General features: G+C 44.8%; 1 protein-coding gene across 1 annotated transcript in view; it reads right to left on the bottom strand.

The window, feature by feature from the left end:
* The window catches only part of T265_04700 (hypothetical protein), a gene marked incomplete at both ends in the record, with an annotated part of 41,796 nt that overhangs the window by 9,039 nt on the left and 9,769 nt on the right, over positions 1–22,988 (bottom strand). Inside the window, 8 exons of the mRNA XM_009169504.1 lie at positions 1,756–2,094; positions 6,475–6,557; positions 9,944–10,021; positions 11,283–11,447; positions 11,690–11,886; positions 14,968–15,054; positions 16,730–16,940; positions 21,197–21,367. Coding sequence (XP_009167768.1) covers positions 1,756–2,094; positions 6,475–6,557; positions 9,944–10,021; positions 11,283–11,447; positions 11,690–11,886; positions 14,968–15,054; positions 16,730–16,940; positions 21,197–21,367 — 1,331 coding nt within the window. The remainder of the gene's footprint in view (positions 1–1,755; positions 2,095–6,474; positions 6,558–9,943; positions 10,022–11,282; positions 11,448–11,689; positions 11,887–14,967; positions 15,055–16,729; positions 16,941–21,196; positions 21,368–22,988) is intronic.

Raw genomic sequence — 22,988 nt, 5'->3', positions numbered from 1 at the left:
CGTTGTCTGTCTGGTCAACACCTTGCGGAGCTGAGAGTCTCGGTAGATTCCGGGCGTTCAGCGGTCACTTTCAGGAAGCTGACCTTCCTGATAGCGTTACTTGACACATAGAGAAGCATCTCATGGGTTAATTTAAAAGTTCCACAGCGTCATTTCGAGAAAAAATGCACAAAGCATTACGATGGCTTATACAAATGAATTTTTAAACATACACACTTGCATGCGAATTTGGTTCTGACGGGAAAAGACTCACCTGGAATACAGTCGAATCTCTCGTTTTTGATGTTATCAACCATCTGAATGTAGTGAACCAGGGGACCTCATTTTCCGTTTGTATGGCATTCGAGATATCGCTATACATAGTCGTGATGCACTACTCGTAAGGTTGCTGATAACTGTTCGAGAGCCCACGACTAATTTCACCTTTTTGGGTCTTATCAGGTAGGCTAGGAGCTTTGAGCAACTTTGTGAGTAGTGCATTGTGTCTATGAAGAAATTTGAAATTTGTTTTCCAAACAACCATCAGTCATCGTTTTAAATCAAACAGCGTGAATTTCGTAGACGTCTGACTGGACGATTTACATCTTCGTAAGTAACTTCCAACTTGTGAGTAGTTTCCTTTATGAAAATATACTGCGATATCTCGAATATCGTGCCAACTGAATCATGAGGCAGCCTGTGTGCAGCACATTCAGCTGGAGGACACCATAAACGAGAGATTCAGTTGAGTCTCTCGTGAAAACCAAATTGATTTGCAAATGAGTGTATTTCCCGGAAACAGTCCAATTAGGGTTCAAGTAGAACATAAGGTTGACGGGAACTCGGGGACTGCGCCTACCTGATGAGCCCCAAGAAGGGCGAAACCGGTCGTGTGCTGTCGAAGAGTTTTCAGCAACCTTGTGAGTAGTTTCCTTTATGAAAACATAATTTCTAGCTTGTTCCATTTTTGTGTTTCAAAGCCTCTTCATCGAAATTTCTATTTATTTCCGTATTTGTGTTAGTACATCAAACTCGAAAGTGGCTGATAAAAAAACTCAAAATATGTTGTATTATCATTCAAAATGTTGCCGTGAAAAATCTGACAATCGTGAGTACAATTTAGTTGTTCTTTTAAGTGGTTTCAGAGTTTTGTGACATGGCTCATGCGCAACTCTTCATTTGGCGTGCGATAGCAAAAGCGGACTGCTGTAACCTAGCAACGGACAGTGAAAAGACAAACTACTGGATGAGGTCCACTTTGGTTTTGTGTACGTAAACTCTACGGAATATGACATACATAGCAAAAGCGGACTGCTGTAACCTAGCAGCGGACAATGAAAAGACAAACTATTGGATGAGGACCACTTTAGTTTTGTGTACGTAAACTCTACGGAATGTGACATAATACTAAGCTCAGGAACCAAAGTCACGTCTCACTTGTAGACAGGCTATGGTTGTGATGATCATCGGTTGCTGTGGCTTCATTCGGAACTTTCCTTAAGGCAACTTGGTTCACTCCCGCTGGATGTGGGTTCACCATTTTCGGTCGTTTTTGCCAAAGAAAAATAAGCCTCTCTAAGTCGATTCCCCATTTCCCCCCTTCTGATCGTTTTCCACTAAAGGATCTGCTTACTGCTGGCCTACTGCCATTGAAGATGACCGTGCCTCTAAAAGACGCCGTTCGTTAAAACTGATAGGTGGAGTATAAACAGTTTAAAATGTAGATGCGAGTTAGAATTCAGGAGCCAGTTGGATGGCTTTGGGAAGGTATGGTACTTTGCGCAGAGACTGGACCTTACTGGGGTGTGGCGGCTTGCGTGCCTCGGGGACTCGTTGAGCTACATGGGAGGGGGGTGTCCCCGCGGTACTCACAGAGTCTCTCATACTAATTTGGTCCATGGGTAAAGGTCTGACAAACACAGTCTCCTGGTCTTCCAGGTTGGGGGTTGGAACATGTGGCGACTTGTTCCGTAGAAAAGGTAATGCATTTGCATTTCCCGCGAAACTCCGCTGCCCTTCAGTTTGGCTTTCGAGCCTTTTGAGCTTTGGTTGAGGACCCCAATCGTCCTCCTGTCTAGGTGTGAGCGCCCTGACAGTATCCCAGCCCATGTACAACTAAGTTACTTACAACTAACTCTGGAAGTTTAGGCACCTCGGAACGATAGTGGTAAGCTAGCACTTCCCAGTCCACCCTTATTCTTTTCTTCACAGTAAGTTTTTCAAATAAATCATGGACGTACGGCAGCGAAGCATTACTGTTGAGCACTGAATCGTGCCGTCGATGATGATGACGATTGGAAAGAGGTATTCACTTCGCACCAGGTGGTAAGTTTATGAAATTCGTTAGCCAGCTTGGCTAGATGTTGACTAACTTGTGAGTTATAGACGCTTCTGCTCGGATAATGATTGTGCATCACCAAAAGTTTACATTCGTCTCTTCAACTGATCCGGTTTGATTGAAGTTTCAAACAGGACACTGAGTTCATGGTATATCTTTCTCATTGTTTCCCTGAAAACTATGGACGTAGTTCAAGATGGTGATCACTGATTTCCTTGGAAATGAAAACAGAGAGTGGTTGATTCCTTGGTTGCTGATTTGGAAAGGAACGAGATCGGTAAGTGGAAGACCTGTAGATCGAACCTATTCTTAGACATATCTTTCCGTCTGTTCCACATGCACTTGGACTTTGCATTGTCAAGATTCGACAGATCCCACTTTGGGTGTCCGGAGAGCATCAACGTCTTTTAATTGTGGTCGTTGGCTTGTTCACTGAGCTGGGCAATTGGACTGCAAACGACACATCATCAGTGCGTTATTGGAGAGCGTAGTGGTGCATAGCGGTGGGTTATTGGCTGTGGAAGTTGTAGCTACCCTGTCACCCACATACTTGACTGTTCAGCTCACAATCGATCACTAGATCACGAGGCTTGTCTTTTTTCATACTAAAAAACCACGTCACATTAAGGTGTCCCATCAGACGTCGATTGTCTGCACCGTCTAGTGAGCGTACCAACTACTCATGTGCTGACGCGCCCACGTGCACGCAAACGAAACTACATACAGGGAAACCCAACACAGTCAGCACACACAAACTCGCGCAGAAAGTCAACCGTTCTCCACAAGTCCACGGACAACTATGGAACACGTGTAGAAGCAATACTGAGGAGAAAACACGTTTCCGCAGTCCGGACTTTTACCAAGGCACTCTCACATACGATAAGTTCCCTTTTGACTTGCTCCACATCTTATATTACCTTTATTTTATACACGCTACAAATTGCTTCTGCAAACTACTGTCAACCACAGTAAAGACTGTTATTAGTTCATATACCTTCTGAGTTGTATTATGGTCGTCATCAACAGTGCACTAATAAAGTCATACATTGAGCCCACTAACGGCCCCTCAATGGCGTCAACTTCTGATTCGCCGGACAGATGTGTGGCTGAGCATTTCTTTAGTTCACTTGCACAATATGGGGCGGAGAATGCGTATTTATCAGCTCAGAGTAGAACACCCATCAATGAGCGGAGATTTGAGTTGATGCGAAGGAATCTCTTTTCATTCATACAACGTACGTTTGAATTTTGCATTCTAGCGATGTGTTCCGTCTTTTTATTAACGAAACACTAGCATTGAGGCTGCCGAATACTCTTCGATCGCCAGGATCAGGAAGGTCAGCTCCCTGAAAGCAACCACTGCATGCCCGAAATCTACTCAGACCCTCAGCTCCGCTAGATGCTGACCAGATAGTCAACGCCCCCTCCATATGCAGCGCTTTACAGCCCTGCATCAAACCCGAACAGCGCAAGTCAGCGTTGATCAAGTTCAGACAACGTCCCCGCAATATGCAGCGCGTCGCAGCCTCGTACCCAAGCCAGACCGTGCGCCAGCATTGGACCACGTTCAGCCAGTTTCCCTCCAATAAATAGCTTGCACTCGCATGCACTCACACTCTCGCACTCGCTTGTTCGAGATATAGCTGTTCTGTTCCTTTCCGTGAGTCTTTTTTGCCGCATTAGGCACTACAACGGGTCAGCAGCAGATACCACAGATTGGCGAATCAGCAGATGTACTAGCCAGTGACCAGTTTTTGAGGCTCTTCAGGTAAAATAAGAGATAATCGTTTAGCTGCAATACCCTTTCGGTGTCTAACTGTCATGCCACCCTTAGGAAGCAAGTGGAATGAGGTGCTGCCAGGTTGTCCAAACCTAGACAGGAGAAGTCAAGATGAAGAGATCGGGTTTCAGTCACAGACCTTCCTGTCAGTAAATTTGTGCTCTCACCATTGAGCCGCTTCCATGTAGATTTAGTCCCCAACTGAAACACCGCACCGCTCTGTGCAATACATTCAGTTGAAGAACATCGCGCTTTAAATACTGAGCCATCCCGAGCACACTCGTGCCGCTTAGTTTTCTGCCATCATTCTCACTGCCTTTCTGGTGAGTAATCGAGTACGGTAAATGACAAAAACAATGCACGCGCTTTTGACAAGACTGCTATTGACAAAGTCTTGATGAGCATCAAAATTTTACATGCCTGTGTGAGTTCATCTCTCTCCTCGTTCGCTGATACCTTCGTTGATACATTCCAGCTAGTCAGTCGTTTCGATTCACATTTGAGGCCTTGGTCCGATCCCCCCAGTCAAAGTTGGATTGAGCGCCTTGTAGCAGCATGTCTCTTAAAGCCTTCATATTGACTGAAAGTGGATAAATATCAGTGGTTAGGGAGATTTCAAACCATAAAAACTATCATCAGAAAACTTTGCTGTGTCAGTTTGATGTTCACCTCCCACAAATAGTATGATGAGCAACGAGTTTTTTGTGTACGCCGCAAAGATATTCGAATAGATAGATATTCTCATGCGTCTGCACCGTCTAGTGAGCGTACCAACTACTCATGTGCTGACGCGCCCACGTGCACGCAAACGAAACTACATACAGGGAAACCCAACACAGTCAGCACACACAAACTCGCGCAGAAAGTCAACCGTTCTCCACAAGTCCACGGACAACTATGGAACACGTGTAGAAGCAATACTGAGGAGAAAACACGTTTCCGCAGTCCGGACTTTTACCAAGGCACTCTCACATACGATAAGTTCCCTTTTGACTTGCTCCACATCTTATATTACCTTTATTTTATACACGCTACAAATTGCTTCTGCAAACTACTGTCAACCACATTAAAAACTGTTATTAGTTCATATACCTTCTGAGTTGTATTATGGTCGTCATCAACAGTGCACTAATAAAGTCATACATTGAGCCCCTAACGGCCCCCTCAATGGCGTCAACTTCTGATTCGCCGGACAGATGTGTGGCTGAGCATTTCTTTAGTTCACTTGCACAATATGGGGCGGAGAATGCGTATTTATCAGCTCAGAGTAGAACACCCATCAATGAGCGGAGATTTGAGTTGATGCGAAGGAATCTCTTTTCATTCATACAACGTACGTTTGAATTTTGCATTCTAGCGATGTGTTCCGTCTTTTTATTAACGAAACACTAGCATTGAGGCTGCCGAATACTCTTCGATCGCCAGGATCAGGAAGGTCAGCTCCCTGAAAGCAACCACTGCATGCCCGAAATCTACTCAGACCCTCAGCTCCGCTAGATGCTGACCAGATAGTCAACGCCCCCTCCATATGCAGCGCTTTACAGCCCTGCATCAAACCCGAACAGCGCAAGTCAGCGTTGATCAAGTTCAGACAACGTCCCCGCAATATGCAGCGCGTCGCAGCCTCGTACCCAAGCCAGACCGTGTGCGCCAGCATTGGACCAAGTTCAGCCAGTTTCCCTCCAATAAATAGCTTGCACTCGCATGCACTCACACTCTCGCACTCGCTTGTTCGAGATATAGCTGTTCTGTTCCTTTCCGTGAGTCTTTTTTGCCGCATTAGGCACTACAACGGGTCAGCAGCAGATACCACAGATTGGCGAATCAGCAGATGTACTAGCCAGTGACCAGTTTTTGAGGCTCTTCAGGTAAAATAAGAGATAATCGTTTAGCTGCAATACCCTTTCGGTGTCTAACTGTCATGCCACCCTTAGGAAGCAAGTGGAATGAGGTGCTGCCAGGTTGTCCAAACCTAGACAGGAGAAGTCAAGATGAAGAGATCGGGTTTCAGTCACAGACCTTCCTGTCAGTAAATTTGTGCTCTCACCATTGAGCCGCTTCCATGTAGATTTAGTCCCCAACTGAAACACCGCACCGCTCTGTGCAATACATTCAGTTGAAGAACATCGCGCTTTAAATACTGAGCCATCCCGAGCACACTCGTGCCGCTTAGTTTTCTGCCATCATTCTCACTGCCTTTCTGGTGAGTAATCGAGTACGGTAAATGACAAAAACAATGCACGCGCTTTTGACAAGACTGCTATTGACAAAGTCTTGATGAGCATCAAAATTTTACATGCCTGTGTGAGTTCATCTCTCTCCTCGTTCGCTGATACCTTCGTTGATACATTCCAGCTAGTCAGTCGTTTCGATTCACATTTGAGGCCTTGGTCCGATCCCCCCAGTCAAAGTTGGATTGAGCGCCTTGTAGCAGCATATCTCTTAAAGCCTTCATATTGACTGAAAGTGGATAAATATCAGTGGTTAGGGAGATTTCAAACCATGAAAACTATCATCAGAAAACTTTGCTGTGTCAGTTTGATGTTCACCTCCCACAAATAGTATGATGAGCAACGAGTTTTTTGTGTACGCCGCAAAGATATTCGAATAGATAGATATTCTCATGCGTGTTCTAGTTCCAATGTCTGTCGAGGACCGTGTGCAGCGCTAGCACACTCATGTTACCAGTGTAACGGTTTATATTACTAACGAAACGTGCGAGTGGTGTCCGACCAAGCGTCGTCTGTGCATCTGATGGAAAGCTGATTTAGGACTTACCGAACCGTTTTTTAGTATTCGTTGGTCATTTTTTTATTACTCAGACAACGCCCAGGAAAATTCAAGAGGATGCTTCAGGATTTTGGCTTTTTACAAACTTTGCGCTAGTGAGGCTTTTATTTTCGTGTCTGATAGCCTGTGAACTCCTAATTCGTGTAGCTCGAAGTAGCCTCTCCTCTAAAATGCCGAATGAATAACGAGGACCTGATCAGCTGTGCGCATCTTGATACATGCAGGGAAATGAACATTTGAAAGTCAATTGCGGAATTCGGGAATTGTCTTTGTTGATAAAAAATAGATCGTACATCAAAGGGGATTGCGCGAATCGAGGGTGAGAGCAAGTTTCAATGTATTCTTAAAGGATCAAATCGAATCATGCGATTTCGATCGAATCGAGGGTGAGAGCAAGTTTCAATGTAATCTTAAAGGATCAAATCAAATCAACTGAAGTTCGACTGAATACTTGTTCGAAAAATTTATCGATTAGGTATTTGCCTTCACGACTATACTTCACGACTTCAACTATACTAGGTTTATGTGGAATCCATGAAACAGGACACCCAACTGAGTCGGCCGTTGCTATGACATGTACTATTTGTCACATTACAGGGTCTTTAGGAAGGCATTCAACATGTGTTGTGACTTGGTGGACGATGGTGCAACTCTGTACCGGTCCTTTGGCTTTCTGCTCCACCCACTGTGGTATATCAAAAGGCACGGTAGCTCTACACAGCTCCTTATGGAGACGAAGGAAGATTATTACAACTGTATTTATAGGGTAGTCACAGAGTGTTCCACAAGGTCGTGCCAGAATCTCTGTGAGGGGGCTAGAAGCGTCGAGTCACAGGTGCTTGACTCGGATTGGCTGGCATTCTGACCAATCAGGGCATGCCTTCGTTTAGCCCATGCCCTGCACGTGACATCCGACCAAATGATGTGGTGTTCGGTTATTAAAGACGGCTGTCCTCCGTATAACATGACACTTTCCACATTGTCAATTTTCAACAACAGACTAACTGCAGTCGTGAAACCATGCCTTCACAGGACAGCCGGTTTATCAATATCTTCTGAGGGCTTCTACCTCAAAATTGGCACTAGATATCTTTCAACTGATGAACTGGCAGAGGTCATCCAGAGTGTACACTTCCATTTTACCAACAAAGAAACGGAATGGCTACCTGTTACCACCATATCCAACAATTCCTATTACCCTCAGTACAAAAACTCGAGAATGTCTCCAGTGCCATAGACAAACTGACCGTATTTTCCTATTTGTTGAGAGGGCGTGCGAGTTAAGAATAATTGTAGCTACCCCAGCAACCACATACTTGACTGTTCAGCTCACAGTCGCTCACTGGATCACGAGGGTTGTCTTTTTTCGTACTCAAAAACCACGTCACATTAAGGTGTCTCATCAGACGTCGATTGCCTGCACCGTCTAGTGAGCGTACCAACTACTCATGTGCTGACGCGCCCACGTGCACGCAAACGAACTTACATACAGGGAAACCCAACACAGTCAGCACACACAGAGTCGCGCGCGCGCAGGGGGCAGGAAGTCAACCGCTCTCCACACGTCCACGGACAATTATGGAACATGTTCCCGCCGTCCGGAATTTCACCAAGGAACTCTCACAGACGATAAGTTCCCTTTTTTGACTTGCTCCCATTTCCGCATTGTATTTGCTTTTATACGTGTTGCAACCCACCACTGTCAACCATGCTAAAAACTTTTACTAGTGCATACACATTCTGATTTGTATTATGGTCATCACAATGTAGTACTCCCAGTACATCCATCATATTAAAAATTTAAAAAAAAAGCTGACTGATCAGGACTCCGTTCCGAATGGATTGCTGGCTGTAAAAATCGATAAACCCATCGAAAAAGTTTATTAGATTAAGCAGGCTAGGCTATGTAATCAGAAATCGTTTATGGACAGACGGCCACTCCGATCAGTTTGGCCCGCATAAAAAAATACAGGACCCGAAAAACGCCTCTTGATGCTTCGTCTAAAGGGCGACTCAACTGACTACATAACTAGAGCTCTTTGCGTGGATGTACGATCCACACCTGATGAGGTCTAACTTCTTTTACGTCTGCAAAGCGACAAAAAATGTGCCATCGCCGCCCTCATCGGTGATTGTAGGGCTGTTTGCGTAGGTTTTACGAACCGTCAAAGTAAAAACGGACCAAAAGACAACAAACACCCTTTGAGTGCCTGACACTAGGGATTTGGGGTTAAAGAAAAATATTTCCTTTTGGACAACCTAGTCGATAAGAGCGAGTACGTAATACGTAATCTCTCGACTGTCCAGCATATCATCGTCCACCTCTGCACGTAGAAAGATTGTTGAATTTATGGGCTGGTCTTCAAACGTCCTGTGGGGATAGCACACACCGGATCATATCTCCCACATAACACCCTTTCGGTGCCTAGCTGCCATGCCACCCAAAGGAAGCACGAAGGCTATGATACTGCCAGCTTTCTCAAGCCTAGACAGGGGAAGTAGAGAGTCAGAGGTCGGGTTTGAACCACGCGGGAAAGGATTGATTGGAAGCGTATTCTTTAAGGACTTTCTGTTACAGTACCGATACTGGAATGGTTCAGCAAATCAGCTTTGTCATGATGATTACGTGTGTATTGAGCAACCCGTAAATATCTGGAGCTGGTGTGAAATATCGGTTTTACAGACGCCAGTCATGTATGGAAACCGTTGAACTGCAGTCACCATCTCAGCCGAATGGATTTATCGCTCTTCGAGCACAGGCCTGTAGCCAGTGCCTCGATATTACTGGATCTACTGGATTCGATAGTTTGCTCACAATGTTCCTTTCGGTAATCGCCAATGGCTGACGTAGTATGTGGCGACCAAAATGATATTGCTTCCAGTGTCCCGAGGCGCCACTTACAGCCATCGAGGATGAAGAGCTCGGATTCCTCTGTAAATTGTTTCACAGGTGAAAAAATAAACAATTTCAGCACAAGACATAATTCAAACTAATCAAGAACAAATCCTGATGCAATTTTCCAAAGGAATTTGTTCTAAAGGCAAACTAATCTTACATTGCGTCCGATTTGTTGTATCTTGCTGAAGCAGGTTCAGCAAACTTGAGGACCAACACGATTCCAAGAGATCGTTATCTGAAATTTAAAAAAAATAAGCATTTAAGAGGAAATTTTAAATATGTAGTGTGACATATTAGGTGAATGCACGAATCTGCAAGCCTCGGGCCGTGTTTGCTAATTTGAGATACCTATGGCGTCAGAATGGTTTATCCCTGAATATGAAGGGGCGTGTGTATCAAGCTATTTTTGTTGTTTTTGCTGTTTTGTTGTATGGCTGTGAGACTCGGCCTATTCGAGCAGCGGAACTGAGACGTCTTCAGGTGTTCGACAATCGTTGTCTCAGAACCATATCTCGTGTCAGTTGTTGTCGACGTATCCATAACGAGGCAGTTAGAAAGTGCGTTTTCGGTTGTGCAAGAGGTACTTCCATTGAAGAATGTGTCCAAATCGCCTGACTGAGTGTCTGGAGTGTATGCACCCTCGGAATGTTTGTGGTAATCTGGCACTAAGTCTCTCCCTCTTTTTTCTTTACAATAAGACTTTCAAATAAACCATGGTGTAGAACACTGATGTCATGCTGTCGATGATGATGATGGTGACCTTCAACTGTCAGTTTCCTTAGAACGATAGGAATACAGTAGAACTTTAAGGGGGCTCTGTGCTTGAAAACGGAGTGATTGTTAAGTCACTGGTTGTGAGGTACACTTTTCAAGTCAGAATCAGTGAGGGGAGAACGAATCTCAATAAACTGAGAGCTTTGCCGGTAAAAATTGAGCTCAATATCACCCATCCCCTCAAATTTAAAGGGTAGTCCCTTCAAACCAGTGCATATGTTTGTACCACATGTGTACCCTACTCAAATACTAATTCCAAACCCGAACTTGATTTACGAAATAGGTTATTTTTGCAAAAACTACACAAGTAGAAATTGATTTTGTGACCAAAGTAAAGACAAAAGTAAATGGATGCATCCATGGGGAAGCACAAGAATGTGACACTGCGAGGTAAACAAAGTCTGTTCATCAGAAGCCAATTTACCATATATCTACTCGAGTTCCGAGAATTTTCAGTTTTTATTAGGGCTTATTAGGGGGAGAGATTAGATATGTGGAGCTCTGATTTTAGGCTCCTCTGCTCCGGACCCCACACTCACATTATCATCATCATCATCATCATCATCATCATCATCATCATCATCATCATCGACAGCATGACATCAGTGTTCAACACCGATGCTTCACTGCTGTACACACTCAGCCAAGTTCGTTCGCTAGTCAGCAATCCATATATTGATCTAAAAGTGTCAAGAGGTCCTTGCATGGGATTAAAATCTTACCACTATTATTCGGAATCATTTGGTAGACCGTCCGAATGATCTGTACCACAGGGTTGATGACGCCAACGCGATTGGTGCGGAGCGCAAATTTGTAGGCTTCCTCCAAGGACATTAAACTTGCTCGAAGTTGTCGCGTATTACCGTCTTCGCGACATGCACTGAGAGCTGAATGAATGAAACAAAAGGTATCAATCCAGCGGTCGAATTCGAGATTGGCAAAAAATTCAGAATGTCATATATAACACTTGACAGTAAAGCAGGGTCCCAGACGGAATCCAAACCGAGGACAAACGCATACAACATCAACGGATTGGTGCCAACACTCTGATTCTATCGACTCTAGCGAATAAAGCGCTTCCCTTGAAACTCTCCATATCAATCAGCTAGCTAAATCATTTGTCTCTTACCCAGGATTGTTGCGAGAAGTAAGTGTCCACTTAGTGCCCAGTTCAAGGAGTCAATTGATTCGGCCACCCGGACACAAGTTCGACAGTGTCGTAAAGCTTCGTCCAAATTGTCCAACATTGTGTAGGCCAACGAGATCTGGTACAACAACCAGGCCAGTTCTACTCCATCCACGTCGGTTTTCAGTCTCTCAGACCAGCTAAATGTGCAAAGGTGGAAGAAGTGAAGAACAGTGAGTTCAGAGGGACTTATTGTGACGTTGAAAATGAGGCTGTCAAATGTATCTGGCCACTTTAGGAGAGACTTGCCGCACCGGGCTCATTAGGGGGCATTAAGGTACAAAGATATGTGTGCGGAACAGTCTTCCTAGTGTAAAAAGGCTACTAGGAACACATGTCGATCTTGGGTATTCCAGAACTTAACATAAGCTTTGATCAAGTTAGGCAACTACACTAGTCCATCAGGCATCTGAAATACACTAGGCTGCACAGGATCCCCTGTTCAAAAACACTCAGTCTATATTAGAGATTGAAGTGAGCATATCACACCAACTTGAGGCATGAACAGATAGTCTATTATGTGGAAAAGGTTTAGCCCGGAGGGCCTAGATTCGTCAGCGTGCTTCAAGAAGAAATAGATTATACAATTTAGGGGTCTCGGTGCCCACTCATACTCTTCAGGTCACTCGTTGTGAGGTGCATCCTGGGATTTGTGCAGTTGACTACAAAAGATAGTGGGTGCCCATCAGTTATTTGATCCTGATGCTATATGCCGACTCGGAACTATGGAGAGAGAAAAGTAGCTATTCGATTTCGCCATGCCCGTCTCCCATCTAGCGCTGGTTAGGGCATGTACTTTGCACGCTCCTGAACAGTCAGCTTCGCATATCTGTCTTGATCCAGCTGAGTGCTGAATGGAGGTGGTCGTGAGGAGAACAGCTCGACGACGAACTATGGTGACACCAAACAGCAATCTCATTCGAGTCGACAACTGCCGTCTCCCTGGGTGGGCAGCCCGAGACTCAACTCACCAATAGCTAATGACAGTGGCAGACCTGGTTGAACCACGCAACCCGTGGAGCTCGCGCATCAAAGCTATCACCAGTTTCCCAAACTGATTGTTCATGCCATCTCCCCAATACTTGGCTATACCCCGCTCATGCTATCCCCTTTTCAGCTGGATCCAGCTGAATCCTTTGGTACGTGGTTTATAGGTGATAAACTGACTGACTGGCCCACAAGGAAGCCGTTTTAAACCAGCTCTGATAGGTTCTTCGGTCGTTGCTGAGATTATGTCAGCGAATCACCGTTTACCATGCGAACAGTTCAGGGCAAGCTCCTTCACGAAGGCGCAGTGAGGTTCTCTCCACACATTTGCTTTGCATTTCCAAAACGTTTTTCTTCACTTTGACTGATTCACTATGTGATAAGAAGCGGACATCATAAATTTATTCGATTTGCTTGTTTGTTCCAAGCAATCTCCCGGTACTTGGGGTAATATTGTCCATCTACTTGAGTTCACTGAGATTTACCATTGTTGACACTTGGAGCAACACTGTTGGACTGGGACCACGAGTCCGCTTACCAGTTTGCGCGTCTGGTGAATTTGATCTCATAAGTGACTGATGATGCCCTAACGGACATAAAAGGCATACATGAATTTCGTTTAATAACCATCTACTTGCGAAAGGTAGTTTGCTAAAGGTAGTATTGTCTCCTGACTGATAAAATTGGCTCATATTTTTCTTAAATGAGCATCCCATGAGCTTAAAACACAGTTTAAAATGCTCTATTCGCATACATACTACTCGTTTGAACAATCCCTGTTCATCATGTACCGGTGTGAGTAGTCTGGTGAGTTCACATCAAGGTGCGAGGGAACGCACTTACCAAATGGCGGGCAGAATAGTGGCAAGACAAGAATAACGTGAATACAAATCTGGCTACTACTGAAACTATTAAAGTAGTAGTTTGATCAGTTGTTGCAATACTGCCAGATGCACTCAGAGTGTGATGTATTAGCTTGTAACAGGCTTTCAGCTTGTGGGGGGTGCAATTTAAAGGCAGACCTATGACCACAATCAGCTGTAGGACACGCTGTGCGGACCATACTGTCTTGGTTTTATGATGACGAGTTTCAACAATCGCCCCCTTGGCCTGGAGCAATCATTATGGTGAGTCCACAGGAGGCCCTGCTTGGCTTTTGACTCCTCACTTCTGACATGCTAGGTGAGCTTTTTACTGGCAATTCACCTGCGCTTGCTGGACGCATGTACATTTTTACGTATGAACAGGTGAGCATGTTCACGCTTGAGTGATTTGATTGGTTGGCTCGACGGCTTGAACAACGACCCATTGACTGGCCTGTCGACCGATTGGTCCACCTGTCAGGACTCCCAGGTTAAGTAGCACCACAGGCGCCTGCAACCTGCTGGAAAACTTTTGGACTAGTTGTAAGTAGTGGCGGGATCGACCGAATTCACGCTCACGTCAATGTCGTTTGATCACAATGGCCTGTTCAGAAGCGATTATTCCGGTGGATCAAGGGTGCACTGGTGGAATATTGATAACGCGATCGCCTCGCGAGTCAGACGTCTAGATTTGAATTTTGGCATGGCACCACAGGCGCCTGCAACCTGCTGGAAAACTTTTGGACTAGTTGTAAGTAGTGGCGGGATCGACCGAATTCACGCTCACGTCAATGTCGTTTGATCACAATGGCCTGTTCAGAAGCGATTATTCCGGTGGATCAAGGGTGCACTGGTGGAATATTGATAACGCGATCGCCTCGCGAGTCAGACGTCTAGATTTGAACTTTTGGCATGACTGAAACTGCGCACCGCTGATGGGCTCTAATAATAGGGAAATTCGAGTCCAATGCTTCACTCCTCTGGTGTGAATTCATCAGAAAATAAACGCGCCAGAACAAGGAGAGGACTGTCCGTACGACAGTGATGCGAACGCGAATCCCAGCAAGCTTTACTACCCACTGATTCGAGCCAACTTCAATCGCGTCGAGTATTTCAGTTTTGTTACCGATGCAAACGAGTCCACCTTATAGTGACTGCCCATACAGAGAGCTGAATGTAGCCAAATGGTAAGGAACTAACTGCTTATCACAACTACTTGGGCCACAATCCTGAAAAAACGAACAGAGTGTGGATTTCTTTACCGGTTGTAATCTTGATCGCCAACCAGATGAGGTAGAAGCAAACAAGTCCACCATAAAGTAATCATCTCCGGTCTAAACACAGACCAGTGAAGAGGGAAGTTGAACTTACCAGACAAGAGCTTCTCTGTAGAAACCAAGTTGCGCGTACATACGGCCGATATTATCCAGAGCACGCTTTTGGGCCGAGGAAATGTCGCTAAAAAGTGAGTTGTCGTCAGAAGATACGCGAGATATTCCAGAATTAGGTTCTTAATTTCAGGGGATGAAATAGTGCTACTGTCATTAGTCATGAGAGTTAAATTTTGGTACTGGGTAGGTGAAGACAACAATTTGAAGAGAGTGGGTAACTCTCAGTTCAATCAATCAATCTATCAGCTATAAGCACATTGATTCAGGTTGCTACAGTTTCGACCACCGAAAAACGGGAAAGTGGAATACAAAACCAGGCCTTGGAGGCGAAGGCATGCTCAGGTTTTTTTCGGAAATTGGGTAGCTACGCATTGAATACGATAGCTTTGATGCCGGAGCGCCACCGACTGCGCGATTGGACCATTTCCGCTAATGTCAATAACCACTGGTGATTTGAGTCCTTGGGTCCCCATCCAGTTGCCCGTCCGAATCAGTTTACTGGTTAGTGTTTTCGTACTTCGTTGTCAGGTCATACATTGTCCACCTCTCGATCGCTTCCTCGGCATTACCTATGCGATGTTCCCACCAGACCTGACCAATGTTTCGGAGACACCGATGATCAAACACTGACATCTTCCGTATGTCCTCTGCGCGTAGGGGACACGTCTCTGATCCATAAAGGAGTATGGATCGCCCCACCGCGCTGTAGACTCTTCCCTTGACAGAGGAACTCACGTCACGTCAGCGCCATAGATGTCGGTTGTTGGTAAAAGCTGCTCTGGCCTTTCCGATTCGGGAAATAATCTCATCTCCAGCCGGTCTGCCGGGACTTATGCAGCTCTATCAGACCACATCTAGTCATCTAGTCTCATTCTGTATGTTGCTGACCTGAGCGGCAATAACACAAAAGAGTGGAGATATCCTGCCCTCAAGGAGAACATCTTCTAGCGGGTAGTTGCGTCCCCAAGGAATGGGAGCGTCGCTGCCCAAAAACGACAGTCAAGGGCATGGTCCAACCAGAACATCGTCCTCGACCCACTGGCCACCTCCGCAGAGCACCTAGAGCTCAGAGAGTTTGTCTTCATCTTGCGTGATCACTCCACTCCTATCATAGCAGAGTGATAAGGACGACCTGGATGAGTTGCGGTGGACCTGCCTAAACCATGGGTAAATGTACTTTTTCCTAACGACCTCTAGGAGTGCAATGCATAGTGCTTCTCTTAGGTATCATTTCAGGGACAATTGGACTTTCGATGAGATAATTTGTCTTCCAGATTCCCCAAACAACCAGAAATCCCCCACAAATGACGAATTTCTCAAAGTATAGTAAATAAGACGACCTATCCGTATGATGCACAGGGACCGAAGAGAAATCAAACTGACTTGATGCATTTGAAGAGTCGAAAAGTAAAGGAATTTGCAACAAAAAAAAGCTTTGGTGTAAAGCTGTAAAGACAAATTTTGGACTGCTAACTTCCAGCTCAATCTTTCCAGATTCCTCAATGGAGTGATATTAGGCTCTACCACCTAGTGATGTGTTCTCTCGTGAAGCATTTTGAAATATCATGCTGTAAATCTTGTTCCCCTCCGAGGATTCGCGATCGAAAAATCAGCGTCGGAATTCTTCCACAAAGACTAAACCTACCGTGACACATCTCCCTCTGTATGGCACAAATTTGTTTCCTAATTAAGATATATTTATTCATAGTGAGCACAAACATGTTTATGCAGTCAGCACTTACGCATATTCTGCAAGACGTGCATCCATTTGAAAGAACGCCAGAGCGGCCCTGTATTTCCCCAGTCCATCCAGGCACAGTCCGATGAGGTGGCACAAGTCAGCTTCAAAGCGCCATTTCATCGCATTCGGCTTGCTATCCGTCCATGTGTCCACCTGCTGTAAAACCTGCACAGCAACGTAGGCTGCGGTACGATACTGGGATCGTAGATACACTGAAGCATAGTGAATAAAGGCAAACTTGTGGTTGGAAAAAACTCTGTACAATTCAAGATGGTCAGGGATCGAAAAGAGTAAATGGGACGCAGCTTCGTAAGTGGCATGATACACCCGAAGAGCGGCTGACTAGACCCGCTGCCGAAGCCGATCTGACGGAGGCGCATGAAAATCGATGGTGGGCAAACGGTTATACTACTGATGGAGAGGCGTGCGAGTAGCATGGTTTCTTCTTGTAAATTCGCTTTGCGTCTCTTGGAAAAGGGAGATCTATTGCGGAATTTGTGGAGCCGCTTTGTGACATTTGCTTGGATTTGAGCAACAGTCAATGAATAACAGGAAGCTTCAGGAAGACATGTTCAAAAGAAGATGGATGTTCAGTTTTTGTAGATAAGATGCAAGTGAGAGTTTTGCTTCCCCGTCCAATAGTCTATAACTTTTCTAATAAATAACACCACAGCGAAGGTCTTCTCCCTTTCACAAGCTTTGGAATTGTGGCCTAATTTCGTCTCGGATTTTACTAGAAAGCAACTGAGCGGTATGTCGTACATCATATGGGAATCACGGGGTATTTCTTCGATGCACTACTCTGGTGAGTCGTATCAGTTCATTTACTGCTATAGCATAGTGTCTTGACACGATTTACAAAGATCTGACAACGGCGCGTTTGACGTAGTGTGGATGTGAAGAATCACAATCCAAGTACCTCTCTGCATGTGTGAAGTCCAGGAAGCTTACAGCTTTGTGTTCACACTCACTTTCCATAAAGAATCTTACGTAACTGCATTTTTAGTTCAAGCGGTTTAAAAAAGCTCTTTCTTCTTTTCTTTCAGCCTGGTGCATCATAAATAGGCCTTAGATTCAACAAGATTCAAGAAAAGTTTAACCACCATAGGTTATGCCGGAGAGCCCATAGCGACACCATCGGTCAGTTTGTCTGTTCATTGTACTGTTGACTGTGACCTAAGGGTAGATATAATTCAACACTACTTGTGTAACGTTGGATACTACTGATGAGGCACACGAGTAGTGTTTTCACGTGGGTCGGCTTCGCGTCTATTGAAAAGTGAGATTTATTACAGAATTTATGGAATTGCTTTGCAGCAGTCATTTACATTTGAGTATCCAGGACATTTCAGGAAGACGCGTTCAAGAAGATGGATATTCAGTTTTTATAAACACGATGCATATGAGAGTGTTGCTTCCCCGTCTGTAACTGTTCATTAAGTGTTTTCCAATAAATAGCTCCGCAGCAAAGGCCTCCTTCCTTTCACTAGTAATGGCAACAGAGATAATGTTTTCTAAACCAGACACATATCAGCACACACAGAAGTGAAAAACTACTGACATTTGGGACAGTATCGTAAACAGCTGTTGCATCAAAGCTGATTACCGCTTCATCGTCACTGACTGGGCACACCGGGAGCAAATGAGTAATCCAACTGAATAACCACAAGCTGATTATATGGTTCAAGATGAGACTCTTAATGTCTGATTTTACGCATTTTCACAACCCAGAGAATCCTCCGGATCTATGGTACTCCAGAGAAAATGAATACAACCGTGCTTGACCGAATTTGGGTACTTGTTAACCCATACTTTTGCTTTGTCCAGACTTTAACCTTCCTTCCGCGGTTCGACTTCCCCGTAAGGACTCAATGGTGTATGTTCGGACACTCTGTCTTCATAGCCCATTTGACACATGACAATCGTTGGGCGCTTTGGTAACGTGAATCGACTTGTTTGTCTTCGGTGAATTCAGTGCGCTTTTTCCTCCCATAACAGATTCCTTCGGATTGGTCAGTGGCTTTTGAAACTGCTTTTGATCTTCGAGGAACGCACTCATTTGCAAATCAATTTGGTTTTCACGAGAGACTCAAATGAATCTCTCATTTATGATATTCTACAACTGAATGTGCCGCACACAGACTGCCTCATGTTTCAGTTGGCACGATATTCGAGATATCGCGGTATATTTTCATAAAGGAAACTACTCACAAGGTTGCCGAAAGCTCTTCGACAGCCCACGACCGGTTTCGCCCTTCTTGGAGCTGGCTCATCCGGTAGACGCAGTCCCCGAGTTTCTGTCACCCTTATGTCAACCCTATGAGCTTTTTGATGGAGGCCTCGAGAACACCGGGTAAAGTTGGAGTTGAAGGCAAGTTTGTGTGAGTCTTCAGGCTGAATCGCTCTGTTACACGGTTTCCAATCTGTTACAATCTGTTGGATATTTGATTTCCTCTCTGAGCTTATGCTTTTCAGTCTTGTCTTTATTCTTTTAGTGATAAATACCCCTGATGTCGGCCAACAAATTCGGTGGCAAAGTTGACACTAAGTAATCGTCTATAAATCCCATCCGGAGTTATTCCACACTGATGGAGCGTGAGTTAATACGCTGATCTAAGGATGCCTGGGAAGCTGTATTGTCTGCGTTTTTTCCATCGGATAAAGCCAGATGGCGGCTTACCAGCGCGCATACTGCTGGTATGAAGACAACGCTGGTTGGGGAAGCAACGACATACCCCGTTCACATATTTCTCTGACAGCGCAATCAGATTGTTGACAAGGTACGGGAGACCCGGGCTCGGATTCATCAGCTGTAATAACCGCGTACTCGTCGTACGGTGGTTGTAGCTGCCGTGGTTTCGTTCAGCGATGACTTTCGCTCAGCGATGACTTGGGGCTATGCATTGAAGGCAATAGCTTGGAAGCACGAGCACCAATAAGGGCGCGACTGGGCTATGTCTGACAATGTCTCTAATCATTGATGTGGCCCGTCTCGGGGTCCCCATCAAGGAAGACGGCAATGACCAGCGCAGCTGAGTTTGCTGGTAATGGCTTTCATACTTCGCTCGGATTATGGTAAGCGCATAGTAAACCGTGTGGTGGAAATTTAAGATCGAGACACAACTTGGTGGAGAAAGATGCTATTGTAATCATCATCATCATCATCATCATCATCATCATCATCATCATCATCATTATCAGCTGTGAGAACCATTTACTTGTCGTACAGTACCACATTTTTCTTACGCCAATGATTTCCGGAGATGCGGTAGATAGGTACCCATTGGAGGGAGCAGCTGACATAGTTGACGACTAAATACGAGGTTGTCAGTGGGTTTTCAAGTGGGGAGATTGGGAAAGGAGGCACTAGTTCGGATGCACAAGCACCGTTGAGGGCGCCAGTAGGCCACGTCCGATAATCCCTCTAACCATTGGTGTTTCCCCTCTCGGGGACCCCACCCAGACCGATGACAATGACTAGCGCAGCTGAGTTTGCTCGTACTGGCTCTCATACTTTGCTTCCAACTTATTGTTTGATCTCCCCTGGCTTGTGCCCCCCTCTGCATGGGTGTGCCAAAAGAAACCTTTGAGGAAGTCCGTGGCAACGGAGTACGTGACCAAGCCAGCGTAACCTGAAATACTTTCGTCAGGAGCTCATTTAGTAGTCCAGTGATTCATCTCCGGAAACTAATCAAGTAGGTAAACCAAGCTAATTAAACGGTGTGCACAATCCCTCAAAAAGCGGATCCAGTTTTCCACAAAAGGTACTCATTTGTAAACTAATGTGATCGCAGAATGCCAACTTAGGCTATAACCACATACGGCTCAGCACTACTTTCTTATACTGTTGTAAACCGCGAGAAACCAACCATACTGAGGACCAATAGGGTTTAACTTTTCAGTCCAAATGTCCTGCTTGCAAAGAACGGTCGGCCCAGCGCTTGTTTTGAGCAAATACTACAAACTGCCACTTATGGAGAACATATCCAAACTAGAAGGAATAAATATTTTTGTGATGCACTACTCATAAGGTTGCTGAAAACTCCGCGACAGCAGTGTATTACAAAATATATATGTATCGTGATATCTCGAATATCGTAGCGAGTGAAATATGAGGCGGCCCGGTGCAGCACATTCAGTTGCCTGGAAATATCAAAACCGAGAGATTCAGCTGGGTTCCAGGTGAGTCTCTCACAAAACCAAATTAGTTTGCAAATGAGTGTAGTTCGCTAGACTGAATAAAGTTGGTCCATACTGGGAAAAACACTTTTGCGCACAGGATGTTTACACAACTGGACCAGAAAACGACAAGACCCAACCACGGTTGATTTATGCTGATGGACAGTCCTCACTAGGTTGCAGTTTTGTTCACCTAACCGCCTTTTTCGAAACTTTGGGTAGCCGGAACTAGTTAGGACGACTTTACAAGGACACTCAGATCGGCGAACCACTCAGAATCAGAACGTACTGTTCCAAATTGTCTTCATTGTTTGACTCATTTCTTCAAACTTCTCACATGTAATACTGCCAGAATGCTTTCGAACTCGTGCCAGTTGGCGATCTGTGAGTTCGATCAGTTTCGGCCAGCGACTGAGCTTCAAGTTGATATTGTATTGATCAAAAAGATACGATAGTTCACCTGTGTGGAAACAGTGGTTCCGAAACACTTGTTAATCATAAGGATCAGATGGTCATTTGGTGTGTACAATCGAAACGAAGCACCAAAATATAAACTGTTTGCAAATGTCCCTGAAAGGTAGCATCTCCGTAAAAGAAGTGGTTACCACGGTAAAATGTGCACTGGTATGCACCGGTATGTCATAGGTGACCCCATGTTTTTAACCACGAAATCATCATCAGCTAATTTTTCTCACACTGATACTTCCGTGCCACAGAACAAGCGTGTTTTCCTGAGAAGCATTCTGACAACATACGAGCACTTTTATTTGAACGAGAATCGGTTTCCTCTGAGGGTGCAGCGCGGTCACGTTTTTCCGGCGAACGCTCAAAACTTTTGCGGCAGCCGTCTGCTATGCACCCACCGACTACTCACATTGATATCCAGCAGTAGTAGGTTAGAGCACGCTGCACATAATCGGCATAGCAGGTTTTTAAGTTAACCTTCAACTACACACAAAACGCTTGGAAATTCCACCAGTGTGATTCTGCCATGGTAATGAAGTGTCCAAACTACTAACTAACTCTTTATTGGAGTTTCGTTAGGTATGCACTACTGATGATTCCGAATAGGGATGGAATGACTAAACATTGCCACTCGGTTCTACAATATAGATTGGCCTCGGTTAAGAAACAAAATCTCATTTGAAAACAACCAGTGATATTGTAGTACACAGCAAAACCTCTGAGTTAGGGACACCCTCCCACCCACAAAGGTGGGATGTATCTTCTTTTGTTTGGCGAGTGAATGTCTAAATGCCCGACATAAACCGAGGTGTTTATCTCAAACCTACAAAATAGGACAGTACAAACGACTTTATTGTTTTTCTAGATAATCAAATAGAGACGTGTGATTTTCTAAAACATGTGGCTGCCTGACACCCAAACTTTGTCACTTAGAACACAGCAAAGAGAGAGCGACTTCTTGAATTCTCCGATAACCTGACAGCCCCAATAGTTATTGCAGTTGTTACTGACCCTTTTCAACGTAAGGCACCTGTCCGGTTCGATAGATCAAAGTTATTCTTGAGCGATTTACTGCTTGGACAGAACTCTCATGGGTCTGCAGCATAAAAGCTTTGCAGCTGTCATGACAATCTACCAGTCTTACCAGCAAGACGTTTTTTTATATTTCATTACCTCTTTCCTCGTCTTCGTCTGTAGGAACAGACTACCAATCAAATTCTTTCTCGCACACGTACTGAGGACGTATTCTCAGTTATTCCCGTATTCAGAAGCAATTTTGCACTATTTTGAGCCTTATTTCTTGAGAACTGGTTGATTTTACTCTCCTCAGCCAGATAATGAACCTAAGGCTGCTGTTTGACGTTGTGCCGCACTGTCCAAATATTTGCTCTTATCCGAATAACTTTACAAAGAGATGACCGTTAAAACCAAAGCCTTTTGCAAATGAGAGTATTTCATTCTTCGAGTGAAATTTGGTTTTCAGTTAGTACACGAGGTTGAAGGAAAAATTGAGACCACGTCTACTTCATCATCATCATCATCATTGTCAGCTGTAAGAACCGCGTACTCGTCGTACAGTGGTTGTAGCTGCCGCAGTTTCGTTCACCGATTATTTG

The sequence above is a fragment of the Opisthorchis viverrini genome, assembly GCF_000715545.1.
Source record: "Opisthorchis viverrini unplaced genomic scaffold opera_v5_81, whole genome shotgun sequence".
NCBI classification, from domain to species: domain Eukaryota; kingdom Metazoa; phylum Platyhelminthes; class Trematoda; order Opisthorchiida; family Opisthorchiidae; genus Opisthorchis; species Opisthorchis viverrini.
The sequence above is the reverse complement of the archived record's forward strand: the minus strand, read 5'-3'. Positions and strand labels throughout refer to the sequence as shown.